The sequence below is a fragment of the Podarcis pityusensis genome, assembly GCF_964106645.2.
Source record: "Podarcis pityusensis genome assembly, chromosome: 1".
Lineage (NCBI taxonomy): Eukaryota > Metazoa > Chordata > Lepidosauria > Squamata > Lacertidae > Podarcis > Podarcis pityusensis.
Window position 1 is genome coordinate 50768863 of NC_138028.1, and position 27792 is coordinate 50796654.

The following is a 27792-nucleotide window of genomic DNA, read 5'->3' on the forward strand; positions in this document are numbered from 1 at the left end:
CATCCGCTCAGGGCGAGCGGGGAGCGCTGACTCCGCATCCGCCGCGGCACTTTCCACAGAGACGAGGACCCGCCTCCCGTTATCAGCGACCCCCCCCCGCCCCAGTGGGCCAGCCCGCAGCCGTTAATTATCGGCGGGAGGCGAGAATGCCCACCTGGGAGGCTTAAAGGGGTGAAGGGCCGGTCTCGTGAGGAATCTGCGATTGGGAATGAACAGGCCGGGCGTCGTGAGAGGGACTTGGAGCTCCGCCTCGGGATCCGGGTGCTGGGAAGGGACTTCGGGACGGGCTCCCTTGCGCTATCGGGGTAAATCGGGGGCCCGGCGGAGAGGGAGGTGTGGACGCGTAGCCGCGCCGCGAAACATGCTTATATCCTGCGCTTTCAGTCTTTCTCCAAGCGCAGAACCCCTCTCCCGCTTCCGTCCACCCTTGCGCCCCCCCCCAGTCTTCTCCCCGCTTCTCTAGGGAGGAACTTGTAGTCCACCACAGGGCCGGATTTAGGTTTGATGAGGCCCTAGGCTACTGAAGGTAATGGGACCCTTTATATGTCCAGCTGTCCTTTGTCAACAACAAATTGCCGCTGTTTTTTGTGTTGAATACTGTATATACTATATAGTAATTTATGGACCTAATAGGTATCTAAAGCCGTTTGCACATAACAAATAGGAGCCTACACAACACAAAATACTGTTGCTGTATGTAGGTTTTATTTTATTTGTTTTTTATCTTATATTTTGGAAATGTACATCCATTTTTTTCCCCTTTAAATTTTTTTGGGACCCCCAAGAGAGTGGAGCCCTAAGCTATAACTTGTTTAGCTTATACGTAAATCGGGCACTGGTCCACCAGATGGTGTTGCACTACCGTTGCCACCATTGGCCATGCTGGCCGGTGCTGATGGGGAGAGTTGGAGCGGGTGAGATTTCCCACAACTACTGTTGGGTTACCCTGCTGCATGTTCCGCTTTCACAGCATCCTCCAATAAGGCAAATTCATGCCCCTTTCGCAGAGACCTGTCTGCTTTTCAGCTCTCTTTTGCAGTTCCTGCTTCATCAGGTGCCCTTCACTTCCCACCACAAACAGTTTAATGCCTCGTTGCCATTCTTCTCCCTCTCTTGCACCCCTTCACCTTCCGTCATTCATGCTTTGGGTCCTTTAGGAAAGTCATTCCTGGTGGCTCAACCGAGAAGCGTGAATGAAACCTTGAAAGTGACACATGAGAACCCAGCTGGATTAGACCACAGGCCCATTTGATTCTGTATTGTGCTCTCACACAGTGACTAACCAGATGCCTGGAGATGGCCTCCTTCTTTGGGTGCACTCTCTTCTTCAAACATAGTCTTGAGTGTCAGACGTGTATTTTGCTGCACAAAGGTTATTGCATGTTTTTGTAGACATACTCATATAGATGTGTCTCATGTATGTTACAAAACAAAACATTGCATTCTCAGACATTGATAATGATGCTACATTTCCTCCTAAATCTATTTACAGTATCTCAAAATGATGATAGGGATATTAATGACATATCAGTTACAACAGTTAATTGTGGGCTTAACAACTAGCTGCTAAATACCAGGAATAATTTTTTTAAGTAGACATATTGCCTCAGCTGTTACTGAGACAAAATAATATATTACACATATGTCAGTTGCAACTACTTTTGTATTCATCGCTGGAAAAAGGAAAGCATTTATCTTTTAGTCTCTTGGCTGGAATCTACACACATTTAGGAAACACTATGAAAATGCTTTTTTAAAAAAAGTTTTGAAAAATACATTGAATTTGGCATAGCTCACTCTCGCCATCTAGTGTCACATTTGTATATTGCACTCTACAACACATTTAAAGTATTTTATTTGCAGCTGTGTAGCTGAGTCTTGGTAGCAGAGTCTGTATGTATGCTGGCACGTCTTCTGAGTTGGTTTATTGACGTAGGTAAAACCTGCCTTGTTTTTGACAACTTGCCTGGTACTCATGGGTGACCAAGAAATTCATGTAGGTGAATGAACAGGTTGGTGGAGGAGGAGTGGGTTACTTGGTCTCTTTTCTGCCAGTCCACTTGGTTTCTTTGCTAGCCAGGCAGGAAGGAAAGCCTATTCTTTCATAACCACGAAATAGGCTAGTGAAGGAGGAGCAGATATACCCTTCCTTCCTACATGCCCTTTCACTTAGCAAGCTGGTTAAAAAAGCTGACTTCTAAGAGTCTAGTAGCTTGCATTTTCATGTTGGCCACAGAAGAGGGGTCTTTCCCTCCTCCATGGCCACCATGGCAACACAGACTTCTGGCTTCTTAGTAAGCTGTGGTGATGAGCTAATTACTTTTGTGGGCTTATTTTCAATGATGGCTAATACTAGGTAATCCCTCAGTTGTTTGGGGGAATTCACACCTTTGGTATCAGATGTTCATAGAGGAACCAGACCAGATTCAATCCATTGGTTTTTGGTTTTTATTATTATTAAATTGTTAATCTTGTGAGTGCACAATAACACAACTATTATGAGAGAGGGGATGACAATCAAGCATTGTCCATACATTCAGAGGGACAGAATGTTATGTTTATGTAATGCAACACATGGGTATATGAAGAGGGGGAAATGCTTATTACATGAGGAGTGAGGAGATAATGCAAACTATTAACATTTTGGCTCTTTCCAGCAATGGACTCCAACTGAGAACAGAAAAATTCTCTTGTAGAGATGCCACCCTAAACTTATAGGCTATATCTGATACCAAAGTGCCCCTTACATTGCTATTTAATTAGATACCTACCTGCCTCCTTTGTATTATAACTACTGGGAGTCACTGGTGGACATTAAAAAACAGGATACAAGAAATACAGTATTACTTTGTTGAAACTTTGATTTTGCAAGATTGGAACTCCTTGGTTCTCAAGACAGCTCCTTGCCACTAGAATATGACTGACTTGTTTAACAATGGAAAAGAGTGGTTGGGTGAAGCATCTCTGTTTATATAACTTGCTCTTCTTAGGCACATAGTTTCAGTACATTTATCAACTCCAGTTGTTCCAGAATTCTAGATTTTGTGTGCACTTGGACAAACAGAAAAAATATCCTTGAGGGACAGCACAGCTTATTAACAAGCATTAGAACAAAGCAACTCTTTGTTTCTCAGTGCTTTACGTTTCTAAAAATATCACCAGCTTAAGTTTTGCCAATTCACACCCTCATGCCTCATACAGCCAATTAATTTTAATGCAGTAACACATAAAGAAAGAAATTTTCCTAGTCTTGTTTAACCGGTTCAGAGAGAGAATGTAAACATAGCACTAATTTATTGTGAAATATGTACTCAACAGTTCCAATTTTGCGTATGACCCAAGGTCAGTACTAATTGTGCATTCTTGCTTTCTCAAGAATGTCCCATGACCCTGTGTGAAATTATATACAGCTCCAAAAAAAATTCCACTGGAAATTTCCCAGAACTACGACCATGATTCATTGGCTCTTTCATTGAAATTAATAGCAGAATCCCATGGAGATAATATTGTCAACTTTTCTGGTAGAATGTTATCTGGTAGGACTCAGCCACGTTAATAGGACTGTGGGAAAGTTTTCTATATTTCTTTTCCTTGTGTTCTCAGTTGTATGATCTGGTCTCATAGCAATTAGTGTAAATGCCAAGTTAAATTAAAGTGTACATTTGTAAACTAATTTCAAAACCCTATTTACTTAAGCCAATAGGTTTATTTGTGTGTAATTAGTATGAAATTGACAGTAGAGTCAAGTAGGCTGTTAGGATCCATGTCCTCAATTTTCCTTTTTTTTTGCTCCAGTGTAGGTGAGTAGAGAGAAGAAAGATCAACCCATCATGGCTGTTCCCATAGCCATTCTTGATTGTGATCTCTTGCTATATGGTCGTGGGCATCGAACACTTGATCGTTTCAAACTGGAGGATGTGACTGATGAATATCTGGTGTCTATGTATGGCTTCCCACGTCACTTCATTTACTATCTGGTGGATTTTCTGGGTGCCAGCCTTTCTCGTCCTACACAACGATCAAGGGCCATTAGCCCAGAGACGCAAATTCTTGCTGCATTAGGTTTTTACACTTCTGGTTCTTTCCAGACTCGCATGGGAGATGCCATTGGCATCAGCCAGGCCTCTATGAGCCGTTGTGTTGCCAATGTTACTGAGGCCCTGGTGGAGAGGGCATCTCAGTTCATTCATTTCCCAGATGATGAAGTGTCGGTGCATCATCTGAAAGATGACTTTTATGGGCTGGCAGGTATGCCAGGGGTACTAGGACTAGTTGATTGCAACCATGTCGCAATAAAGGCACCCAGTGCTGAGGACTTGTCATATGTGAATAGAAAGGGCCTTCATTCTTTAAACTGCCTGATGGTTTGTGACGCCAGGGGAATGCTACTGAGTGCGGAAACACACTGGCCAGGCAGCTTGCAGGACTGTGCTGTGCTGCAGCAGTCAGCCCTCAGGAACCAGTTTGAAGCTGGCATGCACAAAGATGGCTGGCTACTTGGTAAGTTCTTTCTCATGACTGGCATCTTTGAAAGTCTATTTTGGTGGAATTTCTGTTTGGTTCTGTGACATGCCACATAACATTTATGTGTCAAAACTGCAGATTTTACAGTTCTCCCTCTATAAAGATAAATCAAACAAAGGTAGCATGAAACAGAATAATAGGGTAGCATAAAACATAGAATCTTAGAGTTGGAAGGGACCCCAAGGGTCATGTAGCCCAACCCCTTGCAATGCAGGAACCTCTGCAAAAGCATCAGTGACAGATGGCCATCCAACCTTTGGTTAAAAACCTTCAAGGAGGGAGAGTCCACCACTTCTCGTGGTCAACAGCTCTGACTGTCTGAAAGTTTTACCGAATGTTTAGTCTGAATCTCCTTTCTTGCAACTTGAAGCCATTGGTTCGAGTCCTACCCTCCAGAGCAGGAGAAAACAAGCATGCTCCCTCCTCCATGTGGCAGGCCTTAAGATATTTGAAGATGGCTATCATATCTCCTCTGAGTCTCCTCTTTCCCAAGCTAAACATACCCAGCTCCTTCAAGCGCTCCTCATAAGGCTTAGTTTCCAGACCCTTGATCATCTTGGTTGCCCTCCTGGCTTCATACACCTATCTGGCTTCATATAGATGCCTGGTTTTATTATCAGGTGATGGAATTATTTGCACTCTCCTGTCCCTGTTTGGTTTGTGATCTTTCTTTTTCTTTTGACAGGTGATAGTTCATTCTTTCTTCGCACTTGGCTAATGACCCCTCTGCATATTCCTGAAACGCCTGCAGAGTGCCGGTATAACATGGCACATTCAGCCACTCACAATGTCATTGAACGTACATTCAGGACAATTCGGTCCCACTTCCGTTGCCTGGATGGGTCAAAGGGCACGTTGCAGTATTCTCCCGAGAAGGCCAGCCACATCATTCTGGCTTGCTGTGTGCTTCATAACATTTCTCTAGAGCATGGACTGGATGTGTGGTCTTCCCAAACGATGGGACAGATGGAACAGCCAGAGGAAGAATATGAACATATGGAATCACTTGACTCTGAAGCTGATCGAGTTCGTCAGGAATTATTACTCGCTCATTTTAGCTAACATTACAAGACATACTAAGTTTGACATATTAAAAGACATGCAAACGGTTATGATAGATCCTGATTTTCCTCTTACATTCAGCAAGAGAAATAAATGGGGATGCAACTATTGAAATTGAAATTTTGTGTTTGTATAATATTTTGCATTTAATATACTATTTTGGTTTCATTGTGCACATTGTATCTGATTCCGTCAGTACTCAGTATTTCAGTACCTGCTACTTTTTAGTGTCCAGCCTTATTAGAGGACCATTTTTCAAGGACAATATGATATGGGAGGAATGCATATTCAGTTTAATATTGTAGTTTTAAGTACTTAAAAATAAAAAAAATGTATCTTGTGTATGGTGTAACAGATTCGGAACACTTTTGTTTCAGTTATTAACTGAAGTTCACCCATATTGGTCTGTACAGACACAGCAGGTGCTGTAATTCACCCAACAGTTTAACTTTACCCTTGATGGCGCACTTTTCCATTGTCTCTTGAGACAGATGAATGCCAACTAACTAAACTGTAAAGGCGGCTTAAACATGGTTAAAAATAGAAGCATTCCTCTTTTTTTGCTTGGTAACTTATCACTCTTGTCTATCTTTTTTCATCTAACAGCAACTGGATTTGTGTAACGGAAAGGGATGTTGTTATTACATAGATTGAGGCAGGAGGGAAGGAATGGTTTGTGGTCCATTTTGTTGTCCCAGTTACAAAATGGGAAAATGGCCAACATTGAAATGGACATGTAATTCCTGAGTCATCAAGAATGAGAGGTCAGAGCAAAAATAGCCTCAACAAATCTACAAAAATATTCCCTATGATCAAATATCCTTACTTCTGCCCAATGTACTAACACAAATCTATGTAAAGTCTTAGTAAACATTAACCTAGAGATTAACCTCTCACTGTGGGTGTAAGAAAGGTTTATTGTAGAGACCCCTACATTCTTCACAGAGACTTGCACCCCATGGAGTCTATGTTGGTGTCAGATTACGGAGTCTTCTTCTTTGGCGATCACTCATAACCGAGTAAGATTGTCTTCCATAAACACGGTTTTTGTTTTTTTATAACAATTTATTAATTTTCCAAAAAGAACATAAAAAATAAACATAAAAACAACAATATATAATGGAGAAAAAACCCATCATAATCAAAAATTTTAAACCATTATTTTTGCTTGACTTCCCTCCCCTCCCCCTCTTGGTTTCATTGTTTAATACTTGTTCGTGCACGTCCTTATAACCTTATAATCTTAATAATTCAACTTTTAAACTTTGTTCATCTTAATACAAGTGAGTTTTAAAAGTTATACTAACGTGAAAGTCTGTACACAAAGCTTAAAAGAAGAGCATTAAACCTTTACCCCTTTTTTATTATTCAAAGTCCTCTTTCTGTCTTGGGTTCTACATTAACTGGTTTATCCTGTATAGTTCAATAGTTTAGTTTACCAGTCTTCTTCGTCTTCTTTAACGGAGGCTTATTCCTTCTGCAGGGGCTGGCTGGTCTTGGCCTGGCGTCCAATCTTGCGTACTGGAACAATGTCTTTTGTTCAATAAGTCCAACAAGTTCTGTACATCTCCATGTAATAACTTCAGTTTTTTTTAACAACAATCATTTCCCAATTTGTTTTCAAATCTCTATATGTCTTATCCCAGGCTTTTTTAATGATTTTACATTGCCGCCACATATAATAACCTTTTATGCTTTTTGCTCTCCCTTTCTGTTTTTTCTCTATCACAGTCAAAGCCTTCTCACACAGGGTATCATTTTTATCTTGGACCAAGTCATAGGCCTCCCAAATCAATTCACACAAGGTGTCATTAACTCATAAACACAGTTTTAACAGTGATTCCATAAGGGACTATGGAGGCCAATTCTGGATCTACACATCCTTCCACAGTGGGGACATAGGTTTCCAGGCGGGAGTTGATCACTGTGAGGGTTTGCCAAGTGTGCCTTCCTCTTAGCATGTTTCTCCCTTTCGTCCTGAGTTCGAGTGTCTTCAAAGCCCATGACACCTTTGGTAAAGGCTGTTCTCCAATTGGAGTGCTCGCAGGCCAGTGTTTCCCAGTTGTTGGTGTTTATGGTTTCCAGTGATGGGTTAAGGATTTGGTTCCAGCACCCTTTTTCCATTCTTAACTACTTCTACCCCAGGTGAGGCCCTGGCCTGGAAAAGAAGTCCTGATGGCACTCCATGCCCAGTACAATCTCAACAATTGGGGGGGGGGGGGAAACCTGCCCTCTCAAAAAAACCTGAGGTGGCGCAAAGAGCCTTGGCCCCTTGAAGCCAGTGCTTATGATAGGAATAAATTCTGACCTGCTTATTTGTCTTGGTAATGTTGCAGCTAGATCTAACTGTGTGCCAAATATATAGAAAGCTAGGAACCATGGTGAGGAAAAGCTTTTTGAACTCATTTGTAGAAAAATTGACTCCATATTCCAAAATTTATTTTACAAGATATGTAAAGTACTTCTGTAATTTAAATGTTTGCTATGGTATTTGAGATCCGGGACACGGGTGGCACTGTGGGTTAAACCACAGAGCCTAGGACTTGCCAATCAGAAGGTCAGCGGTTCGAATCCCCGTGACGGGATGAGCTCCCGTTGCTCGGTCCCTGCTCCTGCCAACCTAGCAGTTCGAAAGCAAGTCAGAGTACAAGTAGATAAATAGGTACCGCTCCAACAGGAATGTAAACGGCGTTTCCGTGCACTGCTCTGGTTCGCCAGAAGCAGCTTAGTCATGCTGGCCACGTGACCTGGAAGCTGTATGCCGGCTCCCTTGGTCAATAAAGCGAGATGAGCGCCGCAACCCCAGAGTCGGCCACGACTGGACCTAATGGTCAGGGGTCCCTTTACCTTTTACCTATGGTATTTGAGAACATGCTGCAATGCTAGGATGTGCTGCTGTAACTCTGAACGAATGTTTGTCAGGTTAGCATTTAGGCAACAATGCTAATATATGCTAAACTCAGAAACCAGATTGAGGCAAAATTCAGGGACAGACTTTGGTAATCTGTTGTAATGTGGTGCCTCGGGTGAGGACAAAATTTGGTGCCATTCAAAATGGATCTTCTCAGTTATGGATCTTCTCAATTTTTCTCCCCCTCAGCTTAGTGCCCTGTGCAGGGGGAATCACCAACACCACCCTAAATCTGGTGCTGCAAAACTGATTAGAAACGAGAGGGCCTTATGAAACTCAGACACCTACATGTACAACATATTGTTCCACAAGCAGGTGATGCAGGACCTTCATTAAGTACCTGTTCTTAATTATATTTGTGTTGTAATTATGATGCATAGCTCCTGGTGAGATCATGGCAGAGCTGTCAGTGACTCTGAGAGCTAAGAGGACTAGATGGGAAAAGATGGGAAAAGCAAGCCTAAAGAGAGCCTAGTCTTAATGCAATCCTAACTTTGTCTACTCAGAGAAAATCCTATTGAATTCAATGGGGTTTACTCCCAGGTAAAAGGGGTTATGATTGCAGCTGTTGCACAGGGAGTAGTACATTTTGCTTTGTGAGTTGTTGAATACAAGCATTTGCTTCTTGTGCTTTTTTTTAGTTTATTAGCAGAACTAATATCCTCAGACACATCTAGAAAGTCATGCAGCACAACCTTATGTAGGCTTACTCAGAAGTAAATCACAATGTGGTAGCAGTAGGAGGCCTCTTAAGTCTCTGTTTCAGCGTGGATCTACACACAGGAAAAAACACGATAAGTAAGTCACAAATTAAATCGTTACAAAAAACGAAAAAAAACACTATGTAAAATCTCATAGAAAAAGTTTGTTCTACAGCACCATCTGGTGTTGCATGTTTATAACATTCAAAACACTGGTGTTTTTTTACTAATGTAGGTGAGTCATCAGTGCCACCAGTTTTAACAGCAACCCTGTGCATATTTACTTCATACAAGTCCTGGTGAGTTCAGTGGGGCTTATCCTAAGCCAACAGCCATACATATAAAGTGCATGGTTTCCCCCAAATCCTAGCACAAACTACGGGGAAAGCTTTCAATGTATGGTGTGGATGTGAACCTTTTTTTCTGCACGAAAGTGTGCGTTCATTATAAAAAGTGGAATTGATAGTGTATGGGGAAATTTGGGAAATGTGATTTTTTTTGGGGGGGGAGAAATATCCAGTGCACAGTCATGGTTTGCCAAATAAAGTTATACTGATTTTTTTTTTTTAAGTCTTACAATAAAAATGTATTGGAGGCAGTGGTGGTTATTTATGGCTTTGATTTTGCGGGGGGGTGGTGTAGCCATTTTTAAAGAACATGTGTTGTACTTTATGGAGGTCCCTGGCAGATGATTACCAAGGGGACGAGGGCGATGTGAAGGTGAACATCTCCCCTCCACGTATCCCTCGGCTAAGGGCTCGTTTCGCAGCAGACGATCTCAGAGCCCCGGAAGGAGGCGCCTCCTGACGCAGGCCTCTCCGTGGGCCCCTCCCCCTGCCTTCTTTCCCCGCCCTCCCGGTCGCGAGGACAGCGCCGATCCCGCTCTCTGCGTTCCATTCGTCAGCTCTGCTCCGCTTTTTGCGCCTGCCGTTCGATTGGCTCGGCACTCGGCATCTCCGCACTCGGCTGCTTAGGTGCTCGGCTAGGCGCCCTGGCCTTGGTAGTAACTCGGAGCAGCAGCAGCGGCGGCAGAAACTGCAGGGGGAGAGGCCGCCGTCGGATTTGGGTTGTCCCTCCCTGGACCAGGCCCCGACCAGCCCGGAGCGTGCCTCACGCCACCGCTCCGGTCCTCTCCGGGATTCGAGGGCGCCAGGCCTTGGCCAGCCCCCCCCCGCCGCCTCAGGTAGGCTCTGGGCCTAGAGGCTCCGGGCCTGCCTCCTCTCTAGGGGGGTTGCCGGGCTCCCTCAACCGGCGGGGAGAGAAACGCGGCGGGTGGGGTCGGCCGGGGAGTTGGGGAGCCTGAGGCGAAGGGCGGGACGCGTTTCAGGAAGGGTCTCCTGGCGGCGTCGAGTTCCTCCGCTCCACCCCGCCCACCGCGGAGCCTCCCGCGGCCGCGTCTTTCTCGCGAGGAGGCTGCCTGGCTGTGGCCCCCGCGTCCTCCCCGCTCGGAGAACCGGCTAGCCAGACTCCTGGCGGCCTTGGCCTTCCTTCCCGGGACCCGCAGAGCGAGGCTCTGAAGGCCCGCCCTGTGTTGTTTCCGGAGCCGTCGGTCTAAATACGGGGAGGCAGCGCTTCCTTAATTTAAAATACATTCGGTTCCCCTCCGCCCACGTAAACAGTCGGCCGCACGATTTTTTCCCCTTTTTCAGGGATGCGAGGAGGAATTTTCGCAGCGGGATGTCTGTTTTCCTGTGCGAATGTGGCTCCGAGCCTGCCCGCGCTTCCTTGAGAGTAAGGCCTGGTGGGCACGGGGACCACGACGGCTTGGCTCTGAGGAAACGAGCACGAGATTGCAGGGAGAGTTGGCTGTTAGCTCGCTGGGGTCTCTCTGTACACGGGTCCTAATTAATTAATTATTATTAATTAAGAATAATTAAATGTGAAGTGGGTTGTGAGGCTTTGTATGTAGAAGAAGGTATTTGGTTCGGAGAACTCAAGCCTGTTTTCCCCAATGTTTTTATAACTCCATCCAGCCATATATTTAACACCATAATTGGGATACAATTGTTTTTTCCGGTCATCAGGATTTTACAGAATTGTGGACTGGTATATGTTGGTGTGTGTGTGTGTTCTGCACCATGAAATTGCTTATTAGTTTTCTAAGCTGTGTGTGTTTGGTATGCTTTAAGGATTTGGACTTCACTGTGTATTGCGAGGAGAGAGTATGGCAACTAAGAATAAATGGGTTATGGAGATAGAAGACAGGTAGCGTGGAGAAGAGAGTGTGCTAAATAAAATACTGAAGCTCTGCTTAGCTCCCCCCCACCCCCCAATTCCAAGTTTTATTCGAAAATGGTTACTTTGCCCTCCCTACAACAAAACACATTGCAAATTTGCAGGGAAGTACACTTAATTTTGGATAAGTTAGTTTGATGCTTTCTGTCTGAAACATGGCTAAAATTAAAATGCCACTTTGGTTATACTGTGCAAAACTGGATGTTGCAACTTCTATAAGCCATGAGGTGATCCAAAAAAACGTCTTTCTGAGGAAAGTGACAACAGAGCATACGTTTTCATAAATCTTATCGGTTTTGCCTGTCTGCATAAACCTGTAGTATTTGAAATCTCAGTATTTCATGCTCACCTGTCCTCCTTTGTTTTTCTGTAAATCTCAAAGTAAATTCCACAAGTGCCTTTCACATTTGATTCAGATTTTTAAACACTTAAAGAAATTTCCTAACATGTCACCTAAATATGTTTTCTTGCAGTTTATATTAACTGCTTCTTAGATCCAGAAAATATTTTTTCATTTACTATTTTCTGGAAGCTTGTTAATATTTGAATACTGGCAGCATGTTAGTCCTATCTCAGTTCTTAAAAGGTAGATCCTTTTAGTTTGTCTTAATGTGACTTGCTTTCTAGACTGTTTATCACATTTGTAGTTTTTCTCTGAATCCTCTTCTGCCTATCATCATCTTTCTTTAACTGAGATATCTGGGTAAACATAACACACTGAATGAAACTTCTCTGCTCAGCATTGGGTAGTACAGAAAGAACTACAGTACTTGATACAAATCTAATGCAGATACAGCTCTCAGGATGGCATTGTACTTTGGAGCTGCATCATTGCCTTCATTGCTCATTTCATTTGTTTACATTTTTCTCAGAAGTGTTATTGAGTATTGGAACATCTGCTTTTATAATTGTGTATTGGATGGGTCTCGTATATACATTTTACATTTGACCTTGTTGAATTTTACTTCATTGTTAACTCCTCAGCTCTTCATTTTGAAACTATCTGGAGTTGTTTTGCTTTTCATCCAACATGTTTACTGTTACTCCCATTTGTGTTGTACTTGCAGATCTGAATGAATGGATAACTACTTCATCCAAGTATTTTTTTTAAAATAAACTTGCTGTTGTCACCACTAAAATTATTTGGTGATATACCCTAAAACACACAAATGGTTTTGTATGATAAAACTAAGCAATAGGCACAGGAAGAACCAGCAGAGCAAATATTTTGGGTCTAAAACTGATAAATAATTATTATTTATTATTATTATTATCTACCTTTTCATCAGATTGTCCCAAGGTGGCATACCACATTAAAAATAGATTAAAACAGATTGATGTTGCTAGTCCCCTCATAAAGCAAATGAAACTGAACTATAATTGCATTTTAATACAGTTTTTAAAAAAATTGTCTGTATATGCACAGTTGTAAAAGTTAGAGGATTGAAATTTTTGAAGGGTGGTTATATAGCTGGCCTAAGGAAAGCTGGGTGAGAAAATTTATGTTGAGCTTCCTTTAAGGATGAAATCTTGAAGGAAGTGCCGCTGAATTCTGTAGGATTTACCTTACTTCTGTAATTCTGTATTAATTCTGTAGGATTTACCTTACTTCTGTAGGATTTACCTTACTTCTGTAGGAGTAACCTTACAGAGGATTGGAATGTTGCTTGATGAAGCTCCAGTAAGGCTGAATGGCCAAAAAGACTGGGTTGTTAAAAAAAGAAATTAAACAAAGACATATCTACAGTATTATAATCTTAACTTTGAAACATAGGCAGGTGTACAGATAGATTCAAAAGGGTGAGCAAAAAATCATTACAAAAAAGGTCATGGAAAGTTTTATTTAATGTGAAATTGTCAAATAGCACTTTTGTGCTCTTGACTGAGTATTTATGAGAGGCCCCTTTTGCAGAGGTTGACAGTATTGTGGAGTGCCTTGTTTAGGTTTTTTTACTGCTGCAGTCCTTCAGATAGGGGTGCCCAAACTTTTTTCAAAGAGGGCCGGATTTGATGATGTGAACATGCATGAGGGCTGACCAAAGTTGTTGACCTTTTTTTTACGATTTTACCCCAAAGTTGTTTTTTAGGATTTGACCCCAAGAAATAAACTGCCACAGGGGCCGAATTAAGCCAGCCAGGGGACTAGATGAGCCCCACCCACGGACTTTGGACATACCTGCTTTAGAACAGACCACACTAGTGCAGTTTGAGTGTCATTAAACCATATTTTAAAACAGACAACGGCTGCATGTGTTGGTTTGTGCTGCACAAAATTTTCCCCAGTGCTCTTTCCCCATTTCTGCCATGTTGCAGATGAGATCAGCTGGCATCTGTTTTGTCATATTTGAACCTGAGCTTATGGTTACTTCTCTTCAAACAAACAATGAATGGTAAATAAAGCCAAGAACAACTTTGGTTACCACTTTGGTTTGGAGAGAAGCAAACTGTGAGTCCGGGTTTGGACAACACAACAAGCTAAGCTCTCTGTCTTGTTTCATTTTCAATGCAACAGGAGCGGGGATGAATGCTGTGGACTCTTCTGAACAGTGTGCACAACACGTTGCTCATTCACATTACAACATCATTAGTTTAAAATATGGTTTAGGGTGATGTGTAAACTGGGCCATTGTGTAGTATTACTGCAGTCTAACAACGTAATGTGTATATTACGTTGTATAATATATAGTTTTCACAAGGCCTTGTCTCTCAGAATGTTCTTTCAGAGTTGACAAGTTCCAGTCTGTGTTCTGTTGCCTTAACCCAACTCAGCAAAGTGCTATTAAAAGTGTGCTTACTAGAATGATCGTTTTATTATCTCTTTTTCATTTTGTCTTCGTCATTTTTGCCACTGTGAAGTATAACCCAAACTTACTTTCCCTCCTTCATGTCTTCTTCAGATTGTCATTCAGGAATGCACTAGTTCCAAACCTGCCAAGTTCTATCATCTGTGAATCTACTTTTCCTTTGTTTTGGTAAGAAAAATCTTAGAACTATTCTTTGATCTTTTATGTATTGAGTTGCATTGTAAACAACTGGACAGTCTCATCAATTCACATTCAGTTAACATAAATTTTAGGCTTTAGAAACTCCATGGTAAGTATCCCCCTTGAGTATAGGAGCTGGCTTTTTCTGCATTCATTCTTTGTAGATTTTAAAAAAAGATTCTCCTTTTCTTAACCATGTGAGCATCAGCGTTCAGACTTAAAAAGAGATGCATTGTTTTTCGTGTTTTCTCTGTTGGCTTGAGCCTGACTTTAAGAACTTTCCCCCCTTTTAAAAAAAGTACTATATATAACTCATTTAACTTGAGTAGTCCCTATTAAAAATAAATAAATAAATAAATAAATAAAGCAAAATCAGTTCTTCAAATGTTGAAAAACTTACTTGGGGAGTAGGGGAGAAAATTATTTGGCAAGTGTGTGTGTGTGTGTGTATGTGGGGAGTTTAGTATCATTACCAAATCCTCGTGATTCAGCAAACTTCTATAGCAAATGGTAGGACCAAGTTTCCCCTGACTTTTGTCTCTGAGGAGAAGATGGCATTTCAGACTATAATGATGTAGATGTGCATCCAAATGTGCATCCACAGCAGGAACATCTGGGCACATTTTAAAACTAGCTTTTGCTATTGCAACATTGATTTTCTCTCAGAAAACTCAAAATTGACCAGGCCTGCACTTAGCTGATAAGAGAAAACTTATTGTACTTCACAGTTTGGTAGGAAATTGTTTCTCAAACTGAGAGTGCCAAACCACAGCAGAGACATTGCATGTGGTTCCACAGAAATAAAACTTGTCTATTATGACCTATTACATGGATACAGATGCATGGATTGTATGAACTGAAATGGGACAATTAGTTGCAGGCCTCCAGCTTTTTAATACAAAGGCCTTTGGAAAATACATTCTCATATGTGGGAATATGACTTCCCTCCCTTTTTCTCTAGTGTTGAGGCACTTGCAAGAAGTGGTACTGGAACTAACCTAACTCCCACTGTGCCAGAGGCTTTGATTGTTTTATTGTTCACTCATCTCTAGCATATGCTTCAGCTGAAGTAGTGTCCACAGTTCAGAAACTATAATAAAATGTGGTTAAAACCAACCAATGTAACAAGATATTAAAGACATGTAAAGCAGCTGCTGAAAGTAAATTAGCTCAAGAACAGATCTACAGCTGCTGCTATTTTAGCCCATCAAAAGCACCTTCTTAAATATTCACTGCCTGTGAACAGTCATCGAAGTAGGGGCAAAAGCGACTATTGTTAGAAGGGTATTCCATAGACTGAATGGTACAGTGGAGAAGACCTGGATCCGTGCCTTTCTATTTCACATGTGTGTAAGAAGGGACATGAGCAGAGTTTCCCCAGCAGGTTGGGAAATTAGAGATGGGGAGGTATTTATGGAGGAAGAGACTTTCACTGTTATGTAGGATCCAAGCTGTACACTGCTTTAAAACTGAGAACCAGCACTTTAAATTGGGCCTGGAAGCAAATAGGCAGATAGTGCAACTGATAAAACAGGAATAATATGTTCTTTATAAAGTGTACCCATCATAAGGTGAACGGTTGGCTCTTGCACCATCTGCATCTTTCAAACAGGAGGCAGTCCTGTGTAGAGTTCATGGCAGTAATCCAAATAGGTTACAAATGACAGAGGCTAGGTGCCAGTTTGAGAGGAGCAGCCAAAATTCCCTCAGATGTTACTAATAAAGTATATTAGGGAATTTGAACACTTGTTCACATACATACAGATATCTGCCATTTTGCTGCCTATTCTCAGTGCTGTGAACAGTTTATTAAAAAAATACTTTCTTTTCCACCTTTGGATCCAGAAGGATTTTCAAGGTGGCTTATATAAAATAATGGAGTATAATTGCGTTAGGGCTGCTTCTGCGCCTTGCAACATGTGCTGTTCTACAGGCAGTACTACAAGTTCTTCCAAAACAGTTTTCATTACTTCATTCTTTCCTTTCATCTTGCAGAATGCATCTCCCATGCATTTATCTAGGGCAGCAAGATGGAATCATGTATAACCATTCCTAAAAACTGCGCTGGTGGTTTGTGTTCCACTGGGCCTAATTCAAGTTATTAGTAATGGCTTGCAAAGTCTTCAACAACTTAGGACTCAAACCTCCATTTCCTGCCAACTTGATCCTTAAGATTAGCAATGGGAGGCTATTGCAGCCCCCCATCAGGATTTGGGGAGCAAGGATCTGTAGAAGGGCCTTCTCCATAGTGGGACCTGAATTCTAGAATTACCCCCATAGGTATGCCTGTCGCCCCCACTTTGGTTTTCAGACGTCAATTAAAGACATTTTAATTCATCTAGGCTTTTGTAGTTTAAATGTTTAACCCTTGGCAACAGTACTGGAACCAGTGTTTTAATGAGTTAATAATTGTTTTAGTGGTACATTTTTACTGTGTGTGTTATGATGGATATATGTTTGTACATCACCCTGGGCTCCTTTGGAGGAATGATGACAAACAAACAAACAATAGAATGGCATCTCATTCTCATGGTTGGCAAGTGATTGGTCCTTTGTCTGGTTTCATGCTTATTATTCTCTTTCCCAGGACTCTAGGACTTGTTGCTGAGCAGGGGCAGAGAGGGAGGATCCAAGTGCAGCAGCTGTACGTTGGGTCATCCACTAAGCAATAGTAGTTGGTCCTGTAACTTTTCTCAGTACAGTGGTACCTGGGGTTACAAACACTTTGGGTTACAGACTCCACTAACTCAGAAATAGTACCTCAACTTTACCTCAGGATGAGAACAGAAATCGCGCGGTGGCAGCGGGAGGCCCCATTAGTTAAAGTGGTACCTCAGGTTAAGAATGGTTTCAGGTTAAGAACAGACCTCCGGAACGAATTAAGTTCGTAACCAGAGGTACCACTGTATACTTTTAGACTTGCATTTCTTTGAAACGCTGCTAATTATTTTCATACAAAATGCTATTAATGCACAATTTCACTGTTCAGATGCTTTTGCAGGTTACAATTCACTCATTCATTCATTTGGAGTATTTACACTCCACCTACTAACCAAAGTAAGCAACTTACAATGTATTTAAAATATAGCAAAATAGGCAAGAGTTACCAGACAGGCAAAAGTGTTACCACATTCCCCCACCCCCAAATGTCCCTGCTACTACTTTGTTTTTGAACATTTGGGCTAGAGCAGATCTAATGTTGGTTAATAAGAAAAAGGTCCAGTTCAGAGTTTTGAGGTGCACACCTCTGTTCATCACTGTAAATTAATGGTTACCTTCTGCTTACTATTTCTAGAGCCATTTACTGTTCATGTTCTTGTTGTCTTGTACTTTTATTACTGAAGAGCTATAGGACTCTTAAATTTGATTTGCTTTCATTAGCTAATCCAATTGCTCACAGAATGTTGTAAGACGTCTTTGAGGAAAACAAGAAAGCAGATGCTGTTGCAATCTGTGTGAAACTACTGGGACCTGTTTTGGCTATTGGTAGTTTATGCTAATACTGGCCTGCTGCTGTGGACCTTAAAACAGTGGGTTATAGCTTCAAAATAACAAATGAACTTCATTGCATTAAAGAATTATGGCAAGAAGCATGTTCTGATAAGGGAATTAAGTTATGCACGGCAGGAAAATGAAATGTTGCTGGAATTTTATTGTTTAAAATTTGCAGTTTCTTCCATTTGGTTGAGTGAAATTGAGGTGCTCAGCCTCTTATTTAACTTTAGAGGACCTTGGTGGGCACAATTGCCTTGGAAGTACCAACTGCTAGCAGGGGACAACTGGCCTTCATCATGGGGCTGAGTGAGTTCCAGCTGCTCGCCTCTACTACTATGCCTCAAAGGACCTGCTGCCTGGCAACTGCCAGCAAGAAAATACTGCTTCCCTCATGGAATGAGCAAGAGGCAGCTGCTCGGCCATGCTCCTTTGCCTCAAGATTTTAGTGAGGGCTGTTCCTGGTATGACACCATGGAAGAGCAAGGATGCAAGCAGAAAATGCTGCCTAAATAATTATGGTTCCATGCAGTTACTGTGTAGTTGTTATTTCTGTAAGCCACTTTGAGAGCATCTCAGGTAGCATCTTGGGATTATAGAATGGGGATTGAAGTACGGTGGTACCTCAGGTTACAGACACTTCAGGTTACTGACGCTTCAGGTTATAGACTCCTCTAATCCAGAAATAATACCTCGGGTAAAGAAATTTGCTTCAGGATGAGAACAGAAATTGTGCAGTGGCGGCGTGGTAGGCCCCATTAGCTAAAGCGGTACCTCAGGTTAAGAACAGTTTCAGGTTAAGAACGGACCTCCAGAATGAATTAAGTTCTTAATCCGAGGTACCACTGTATTCTAAATAATAGTAAATATGGATAGGGATCTTCACTCTCTCTTGTAATGTGATGATTTATTCTCTGTTATTAGGGGACATTTGGTCTGCTTCTCCCTGTGTTCTAAAAGTGGCTGTAAGAATAAAAGGACAACTTTCCAGTAGGAATTTTGCAGCTTGTGGGGCAGATTTTGATTTTTATGGCAAGGATTTATTGGGTACAGTAAATGCTGTCAGGGAGTGTGGAGGTTAGCAATTTCTTAGTGCAATACTGCCTTGCCAAGTCATCCTTGTTCTGCCCCCCCCCCCCTTTATAGCCATTGATACAGCTGATGAATGCTATATTGTGACCAGTGTCTTGGGTTTAATCTTGTGTAAATTGCCACTTTTGACCTGATATTAATATGGATACTACAATATGCTCTGAGATACGGATGTCTGAGACGTGTGCAACACAATTCTAAACACATTTACTGAGAGGTAAGCCTCATTACCCTCAATGACTTATACTTCCTATTAAATATGGTTAGAATTGCAGCCATGCAACCCATGCCAGTGTTTTTGGTTGATTGTTCAGATTTCATGTTGGTCTTGCTCTTTCTGTGTTGAACAAGTTCATGGATTACACGAAACAAATGAAGTAGAAAGACATAGGATTTAAGTTTTGAAATAGGGATAGCCAATGTGGTGCTCTCCAGATGTTCTGGGCTCCAGTTCCCATTGGCCTCAGCCAGCATGGCCAATGGTCAAGGTTGATGAAAGTATAGTTCAAAAACAAATGGAGGGCATCACATTCACTACCCATGTCTATTAGTGAAAGAGGCTTGGATTAGTCAATAATTACAGCAAAAGATATTAAGATTACTGATTGCTGAATGTTTCCTGCAGAGCAGGGGTAGCCAACATGGTGCTCTCCAGATGTTGTGAACTGCAACTCCCCATTGTTTCTCACCTTTGGGCATGCTAGCTGGGACTAATGGCAGTTGTAGTCCACAACATATGGAGGGCGCCATCTTGGTTACCACAGCTGTGTGTTTGGTATCCCTAAACCTTTTGTTGCTGTTTCTGATTCATTGTATGCTTTGTGATACTCTTGGTTTACAGCAACATTGATTTCCCCTTTCCTACCTTTGTTCACTAAATAAATGTGGGCTGATTGGGTAAGTTGCACATGAAGAGCATTGGAAACATGCATGATATGAATTGGAGTCTTATGCTCTCAAGGCTCTTCCATGTGCTTCTGTTAACTTATCCTTAATTTGTATTACCTGTTCCCAGGTGTGTGGGAGCCTTGATTTGCACCATCAAAAGCCTGGTGGAAAAGGAAAGTGTTTACTTGGTGCCAAAAGTATGTCAATAAAGGTATCAAATGGACCTTACTTAGAGATCAAGGCAGGGCTCATTATATGGTTGGATGGATTATTTTGGGTTCCAGGCAAGACATTCATGAGCTGAGGCACTTTGGATTTTTTTCAAGTTCTTCCAAGTATTAAGTATTAAGTACTGGGGTGCTCCATGACATCCCATGCTTCTTCCTCAGAGGAGGTCTCTGGTGTTTTTGTTGGCAACTGGCATCTGCATTCATTTATTCTGCTCTTGATTAAACAGGCTTTCACACAATTGCTAGAACTGTTCTGTATGTACCTGGAGTTGAAAGCAGTAGAAACACTTTTCCAAAATCTGATAAACATTACCAGGTAGATATCTAGCATTCTTTCAGAATATTGATGAGTGAAACCAATGTATAATAGTGATGGGATATCCCTTGGAATGTCCAGGGCACACTCTCATGCCAGATCAGATTCCCAAAGGGGTTGATGTATGTGTATTTGCTTTTGAAGTGGAAAGAAAAAGTGTGAGTGACTCCAACTTCTTCCTATTATGGAACAAGTGTGAAGGGGGAGTTTTCTCTGTTCCCAATTTGCACAAGGAATAGAAACAGGACATGAGGAAGTGCAGTTGTAAATGGTTGAGGGTAGAATGAACACATTAATCTTCTGCATAATGGTATTCGTATTTTCTTTGTAAAAGGTTTACTTAGATTAAATCTTAAAGATGACTGGCTTTACCCATGTGATCATACAGTTGCGTAATTCTTTTAAAAATTAAAAACATCAGTGTTTGAAACAAATTAAGCCTAGGTGTTCCGCCCATTCAGAGCACCATCACCCCCAGGGCCAGTCATAAAGGAAGAAAGAAAAACCACTCTCAGATTGCACTCAGAATGGATTATGAAAGTTAATCAAATGTATACACATTAACTTTATGTAAACTTGATTTATTACACTGGTGAGCAAAGCAATTCCTCAAGAAAATTCCCTTGAGAACTCTCTCTGTTAACTTTCCTTAGTAAGGAAAGTTTCTTTTCGTGCAATTGATTAAAAATATCCGTCTTGGTAAGCAGCTGTTGTCTTGGGTCAGCAGTCTGGAAGTTGTTCTCAATAAAGTAAAATTTGTAATGAGAACTCCCCAGTTTCATATTATGCCTTTTTAGTTTGTAGTATTTGATGAGACCTGCTTTCGTAAATCCAGTTGCTAGTGTGCTTGACCTGGAAATATCTTCACATCCAACTTGGTGGTGTATTTGCTATGTGATTTGGGTTAGGTCACTTTATTCGGCCTGTGACATAACTCATATGGTGAGTTTTATGATGACAGGAAGTGATTTAGCAGCAGTACAATGGTACCTCGGGTTACATACGCTTCAGGTTACGTATGCTTCAGGTTACACACTCTGCTAACCCAGAAATAGTGCTTCAGGTTAAGAACTTTGCTTCAGGATAAGTAAAGAAATTGTGCTCCGGCGGCGCAGCAGCAGCAGGAGGCCCCATTAGTTAAAGTGGTGCTTCAGGTTAAGAACAGCTTCAGGTTAAGAACGGACCTCCGGAACGAATTAAGTACTTAACCTGAGGTACCACTGTAAATGTAATCTGTTTATCTTCTATCTTTCTCAAAGGTATTTTTTTTAAAGCTGAAACTGTCTTGACTGGAAAATACTTTTATTCTAAATACTACAAAATACATTTGAAAATGAAATTGCCACAAATCAATTCTTACGAAGAGTTATTTAAAAAAAGTTTGACAAGAGTATCCATGTAGTGAAGTGAACATGAATCAGGTGTTCAGTGAACCATAGCTAATAAGAGAGTGACTTGCTGTTGTTAAATCTCCAACCGCACAAAGTTTTTCTTGTAAGACTTTGCAGGCCATCTACGATGTGTTAGATTTGCCATGAAAATGCTGGACCTGGGCCCATCGTTCTGCAACCTGAGGAAGATCTGTCTTGAATGTGCTACAATTACAGTGGTCTCTCTTGAGAATCTGATGATGATAATAGTAATGCTATGTTGGTGGGGATGGAATGTTAACAATTACACAGAGAGATACCAATTTGTATTGACCTCTTGGAAACTTCTGACTTGGGTTCCTTGAAATATATCTTCACTATCTAGATTTCCATGAGGACAGCCTTGCAAGGAGTGGATGGCACTTGTGTAGATTATTGGCACTTGTGATCTGGTGTCTCTCGGTGACTCATTCCCCTGAGACAGTAAAAGCCATGAAGGTTGTACCAGAGAAGAATGCTGTTCGAATCCTTTGGGGCCGAGAACGGGGCACGCAAGCTTTGGGAGCACAGCGTCTTCTGCAGGAGTTGGTAGAAGACAAAACCCGTTGGATGAAATGGGAGGGCAAGGTAAAGCTCTTTATGACACACTTACAAGTCAACTAAACTTAGGAAGCTGCCTTGCACAAAATCAGAACATTGGTTCATCTAGGTCAGCATTGTCTATACTGACACTACTTTAGGGTTCCCTATGTGGGTCTTACCCAGTCCTACCTGCACATACAGTGATCTAGGATAGTTTGGCATACAAAGCAAGTTCTTAAGCATGGAGCTTCAGGCTGTGTATGACACTTCTGCCTGTGGGTAATTTGAGTTATATATACTTCTTAGGTTTCTGAATTTGAATTAAATATTTTTATCTGGTATGTGCCAGATTCAGAATAAATGGATAGAACCTTTTAAAATTTTTATAACCCTTTGATACTCCTGGAACAATTGTGCAAAAGTATCATTTCTTCTATCAAACTTCACACGAGGGAGGGGTACTGGTATACTTCACTGATACTTTGAGCTCAGAAAATGTTTTGTGCTCTTTTGACTTTCAGAAGGTTGAGTTGCCAGACAGTCCACGCTCCACCTTTCTACTGGCATTCAGTCCAGACAGGTACACATCTATGTATATATTTTCTGTTCTCTTTTTATTTATTTATTATTTATTTTATGTTCCCTTTTATCTGTTAGAAAGATTTGTGAAGAGAAATGTTCCTCAGCATACCTGTGAGAGCTTCCAAAGAGTCTTTCAGCTTCGCTGTACCAAGTGCTGCTCACTCTTTTGATTATTTGAAACTACTTGTGTACATGGAATACTCTTTTTGAACTATGATAATGACAGAATGTAGACTTGCAAAGAACTTGGTAGCAGGAGATGTTCATATAAACTGGTGAAATGCTTGTTGTGTTGGTTGGTTCAGGGACCCTACAGGGAAGGCGCGAAGTCCTTGAGAGCCCTGTGCAGGTTTTGGCCCTACTGTGGTAGTATCAATTTTCCTTTAGTGAATACAGCTTTTGCTCCTCCACCCTCTCAAATGTCATTGTAGTCCGCTTGCTTTTTGTTTCATAGAACAGTATGCAAGGCAGAGCCAATGAAAACTTACTCTATCCCTGTTTGCATAGTCACCTCATGTTTTGTTTTAATTGGTCACCCCAGAGCAGGGGTAACCAACATGGTGTCCTTGAGGTTGTCCCTATTATCCCTGACTATCAGCTATGCTGGTTGAGACTAATGATAGTTTGGAGTCCAGGAGCATTTGGAGAGCATTACATTGATTACCCTTTTTCTAGAGTGTGACAGATGAGAACCAGGAATTGGCTTTCATATACAAGAGAGCTTGGGGCCTGGCCACTGTCCAAATGTACCACAAGCAAGATTGTTGCAGTGCATATCAGAAAGAAGTGATGTTTGAAAATTGGGAGTGACTCACCCTGTAGGGATGGTATGGTATAGATATTAAGGTGGAAAGCACAATTTGGAGAACCTATCATTTTATGAGCATTTGACCAGTTAAAAAATATAGCTGAGTATACTACTCTACTATTCTTGAGTAATGGTTAAGTCTTTTTGGAGTATTTACTATATTAGAATGGCAAAAATGTACTTTAATTATTAACAGGTAACTATTCTCTTACCTGTTAATCTTGGAAATATAATTATTAACTTTTAACAATCTTATGTAAGCTTTCTAAAACTCAAGTATGTGTGCTGTGAGGCTGGTTAGATTGAAGTATCATTGACTTATTTTTAGAAAGTTGGTCTTGGAGCTGTGATGTCTTGGTGGTTTGGGTGTTGGGCTTGACAGCCAATGAGGCATATCTGTACAGGTTCATATTTTTCTCTCCTCTGTTTCTGCATCCAAAATTGCTTGCTAAACATCCTTCTCTTCCCATCCTCCCTCCCCTTCTTTTATGTTGCTTTTTAATTTCCCCAGGACCCTTATGGCTTCTACTCATGTGAATCACAATATTTACATCACTGAGGTGAAAACGGGCAAATGTGTTCACTCTCTAGTTGGGCATCGACGCACACCATGGTGTGTAACCTTTCATCCTACCATTCCAGGGCTTATTGCTTCAGGGTGCCTTGATGGAGAGGTTAGAATCTGGGATTTGCACGTAAGTTCCTTTTAATGCTCTTTACCTCACTCTATGCCAGGCTAATCCATGCATTGCCACACTGGTGTGGGACCTTCTTCACTGTAGCATTTTCTCATATTATTCTGGTAATAGGGATAAACCCAAATACATGGTTCCATCCCTCCAAATATCACCTGTTTACCTTACTGTTATGGATTTGTTTTATTTTCTGATCATGAAATGCCAACTCTGCCAGTTGAGAGCCTTATTGGCAGGCTGTAGCAGAAATCTTGTGCTAGTTAATGATAAAGCCTTTGGATGACCTATAATTATTTCTGCAAACATTTCAGTGAAAGATTACTGTAGGTTTCAAGAATTAAAAAATGCTTTCTAGTAGTACTGTAGTGTGTCATGACCTTTATCCATACTAATGTTGAAGGGCTGAAATGTTTCTACATAATCAAATTCTTTTAATTACTCTGGAACATTCAGTGAGTCTCAGACAGCCTATACAAACAGTATATAATGATTTTCCTGTAATTAGTGAGACAAAGGTCTTTAAAATTTGGCTATGCAGTTGGGGGTGATATAAAACGGAAGCACATGTGATGATGCTTGTGATATAAATCTAGGTCACCATATAGTGTATATGGGATCCTGTTTGGAATTACTGTGTTTCAGTACCATTGACCATAGATTGGTTTGCTCCCAGGGTGGAAGTGAGAGCTGGTTTACAGATAGCAACAATGCCATAGCATCTTTGGCTTTCCATCCAACGGCCCAGCTCCTGCTAATTGCAACAGCCAATGAGATCCACTTCTGGGACTGGAGTCGCCGGGAGCCTTTTGCAGTTGTGAAAACAGCCAGTGAAATGGAGAGAGTCCGGTGAGTAATCCTTCTGCATGAGTGTATCTAGTTGAAGACGAAGATAAGAGGGAGCAATCTTTAGGAGAAATCCTCAAGATAATTGCTTGGGACACAGTTTTAGCCAGAAATGGAAAAAAACAAAACCCTGTGACACTGGAGACAGCTTGGAAAACTCTTAATTGCACCCCAGGGTTCACTAGTAAACCAGAAGATGAAAGTACGGTCTTCAAGGCACACAGTGTGGTTTAACTGCTCAAGTCAAGTAGGCCTGGCCCTATAGACGGCAATCATATTTATTTATCTGCTTACTGTGTTTCTAATTCTAAGAAGTAGCATTAAAATAATAAGCTCAAAACAGATAATTATGGCCATAGAAATACCACCTTAAAAAATAAGGATAAAAGATAAGATTTTAAAGGCCTGTGAGAATAAAAACATCTTCACCGATTTTGAAAAGCATTCCAAGCAAGGGGCCACTATCCTGGCTTCCTACCTTTCTTTAGCTTGTGGGGGCACACAATGATAAGAGGTCATTGTTGGGTACATATGGGAAAAGAGGATCCTTTGGATACTGTGGTCCCAAGCTTATGAAGGGCTTTAAAAGTCAGAACCTGGAATTGAATTGGAACTGGAATTGGGCTGGGAGTCAGTGAAGATGATTAAGTCCTTGTGTAAGTTAGTACTCTTTCAGCCATATTCTGTACTGATGGCAGTTTCCAGCAAGCCTTCAAAGGTAGCACCACATATAATGTATTACAGTAATCTATAAGGAAAATTGTATAAGCTAACTCTGATGTTACAGGACAAGTATTAGAGTATTCTGCTGCTGTGATTTGATACGGTTTTAATTGATGGTTTTATTCTGTTAATGTATTCTAAACGTATTTTGTGTTCTTAGCTGCCATGTGCTCTTGTTATAGGAAGGCTTGGAGTATACACATGATGGACAAAAGCAAATATTTTTCCAGACAAATAGCGGGACAAACTTGGCACTATTTATAAAACCTGCCATAGAATATCCCTGGTAGTTCCTATTACCAATGCATTTATTATGGAGCAGCAAGAGACTAGTTATCCAGAGTTTTACTTGAGCAGAGAAATGTGTCATTTTTTACAGGCTCACCTGTTACAGTTTTTCATTGTGTAGGTACATTTTTCACACAACTGTAGCATTTCATTAGTACTGTTACCAGGCAATTGGGCAGTAATATGGGATTCATTGAATGTTTTACTTAGAATCATGTAGGGCAGAGATTGCTAGAATTATTGTTAGAATGTATACCAGAGCATGAATATCTGTTTAAAATCCAGACATGGGAAGGCATTTTCCAGTTGTTACTACTATTTCAGGATCTCTTGGTAGTCAGAGCTAGCTTAGCCCAACTTTTATATCTCAGGCAGACAGTGTCAGGTTGCCTCATGTGACTTGGTCATGCAGCCTTTAAAGTTAACAGAAAATAACTGAAGATGGCTAGAAGCAGCTCTGTGCTATTAGAGAGAGGGGTCTTATGAAGGAGTGCAAAATGATGCAGACAGGTGAACATGTGGGTGCTCTTTTGGAGGCTGCTACTGTGGGTTGTCTTAACAAATGACAAGTTCTAGGCATTCTAAGTAAGGTCAATGCTAGATTTCCCCACTAGTTTCTTGTTAACTATAAAGCATAGTGGTGCTTAGCCTTTATTGAGCAGGAAGAAAAATAGATTAATGACTCATTAGAGGAAGAGAAGCTAATTGTCATATCTGTTTTGAAGTTTTGGTAGTGAGAAATGGCAGTTAGGAGTAAAATGTAGCCATGAAGTAAGTAAGTAAGTAATTTGTTTGTTTGTTTGTTTGTTTCTTTACTTAAATTTGTATACCAACCTTTATCCATAGACCTCAGGGTGGTCCTGGAAGCTAATGGAAGGTTAATTCTTTGCTAATATACTTAGCACTATATACAGGAAACATGAGATTATAATGACAATATATTGGGCTAAAGTACTGTATCTACCATGTGTAAGACTTAAATAATTAAGCTAAAGCACCATAAAGCAAGTTTATATCTTGGGAAGTAAAATTTTATTTTCTTCAAATTTTGTAATATGTATAACAATTCATTTTGGAGGTCCTTCTTTTTTGGACTTGGAAGAGTTTACTCTTGAATTGGAATTCATGAACAAAAATTGAACAAAGTAGTGTGTCGAGATCTTGCTTTTTGGGCCTTTGGATTCCTGTTTTCTTAGCCTTCTCTTCATATTTCTTGCTCAGATATGGAGATATAAAACCAGCCAGTTGTTTTCTTTTCTTTCTAAAAACAATATACCGTGGAGTCTGAAACGTGGCAAGCTCACATGCTTCTGTGGCCATTCAGCTTCCTCAATCTACCATGCAGTCTTCTTCCTTAGCAGTTCCTGCTATTTGAATGTTCATTTTGCTAAATTCTGTACAGTGTTTCCTCATTCACATGCATGGCAGTGTTTGGCCATTGTGTGAATTGGGTACACTTCAGGGAT

At 41.1% G+C, this 27792-nt stretch overlaps 2 protein-coding genes and 1 long non-coding RNA gene across 9 annotated transcripts in view; 2 read left to right on the top strand and 1 right to left on the bottom strand.

Moving 5' to 3' along the window:
• The first annotated feature begins 169 nt into the window (after positions 1–169).
• HARBI1 (harbinger transposase derived 1) lies at positions 170–5926 on the top strand. Of its 5 annotated transcripts, none has more exons than XM_081002145.1 (3): positions 170–305; positions 3801–4500; positions 5210–5926. In XM_081002145.1, the coding sequence occupies exons 2-3, from the start codon at positions 3831–3833 to the stop codon at positions 5584–5586; spliced, it is 1047 nt and encodes a 348-aa protein (XP_080858271.1). In that variant the 5' UTR covers positions 170–305; positions 3801–3830; the 3' UTR covers positions 5587–5926. The 5 variants fall into 5 exon arrangements, with proteins under 5 accessions (XP_080858271.1, XP_080858272.1, XP_080858270.1 ...); XM_081002146.1 differs by having other exon boundaries at positions 178–305; positions 3796–4500; XM_081002144.1 differs by having other exon boundaries at positions 206–333.
• Positions 5927–7910: 1984 nt separating this feature from the next.
• LOC308475430 lies at positions 7911–10050 on the bottom strand. Its single transcript, XR_013985184.1, has 3 exons — positions 9895–10050; positions 8441–9270; positions 7911–8068 (listed from the first exon to the last, which is right to left on the bottom strand). It is a non-coding gene; the product is annotated as an uncharacterized lncRNA (long non-coding RNA).
• Positions 10051–10222: 172 nt separating this feature from the next.
• AMBRA1 (autophagy and beclin 1 regulator 1) overlaps positions 10223–27792 on the top strand; it is a 145038-nt gene continuing 127468 nt past the window's right edge. Inside the window, exons 1-6 of one of the 3 annotated variants that reach the window (XM_081001446.1) lie at positions 10223–10381; positions 14331–14405; positions 22191–22432; positions 22909–22967; positions 24289–24472; positions 25146–25318. In XM_081001446.1, coding sequence (XP_080857572.1) covers positions 22298–22432; positions 22909–22967; positions 24289–24472; positions 25146–25318 — 551 coding nt within the window. In that variant the 5' untranslated portion in view covers positions 10223–10381; positions 14331–14405; positions 22191–22297. Of the gene's footprint in view, positions 10382–14330; positions 14406–20016; positions 20101–22190; positions 22433–22908; positions 22968–24288; positions 24473–25145; positions 25319–27792 lie in introns of those variants that run through there. The other 2 variants (XM_081001448.1, XM_081001447.1) reach the window with 2 other exon arrangements.

What these genes read in the sequence shown, in the direction of transcription:
- HARBI1 (XM_081002145.1), top strand. Translation starts at nt 3,831, where the DNA reads ATGGCTGTTCCCATAGCCATTCTTGATTGTGATCTCTTGCTATATGGT. An exon ending in CAAAGATGGCTGGCTACTTG is followed by an intron (nt 4,501 to 5,209) that starts GTAAGTTCTTTC and finishes TTCTTTTGACAG; the next exon opens with GTGATAGTTCATTCTTTCTT.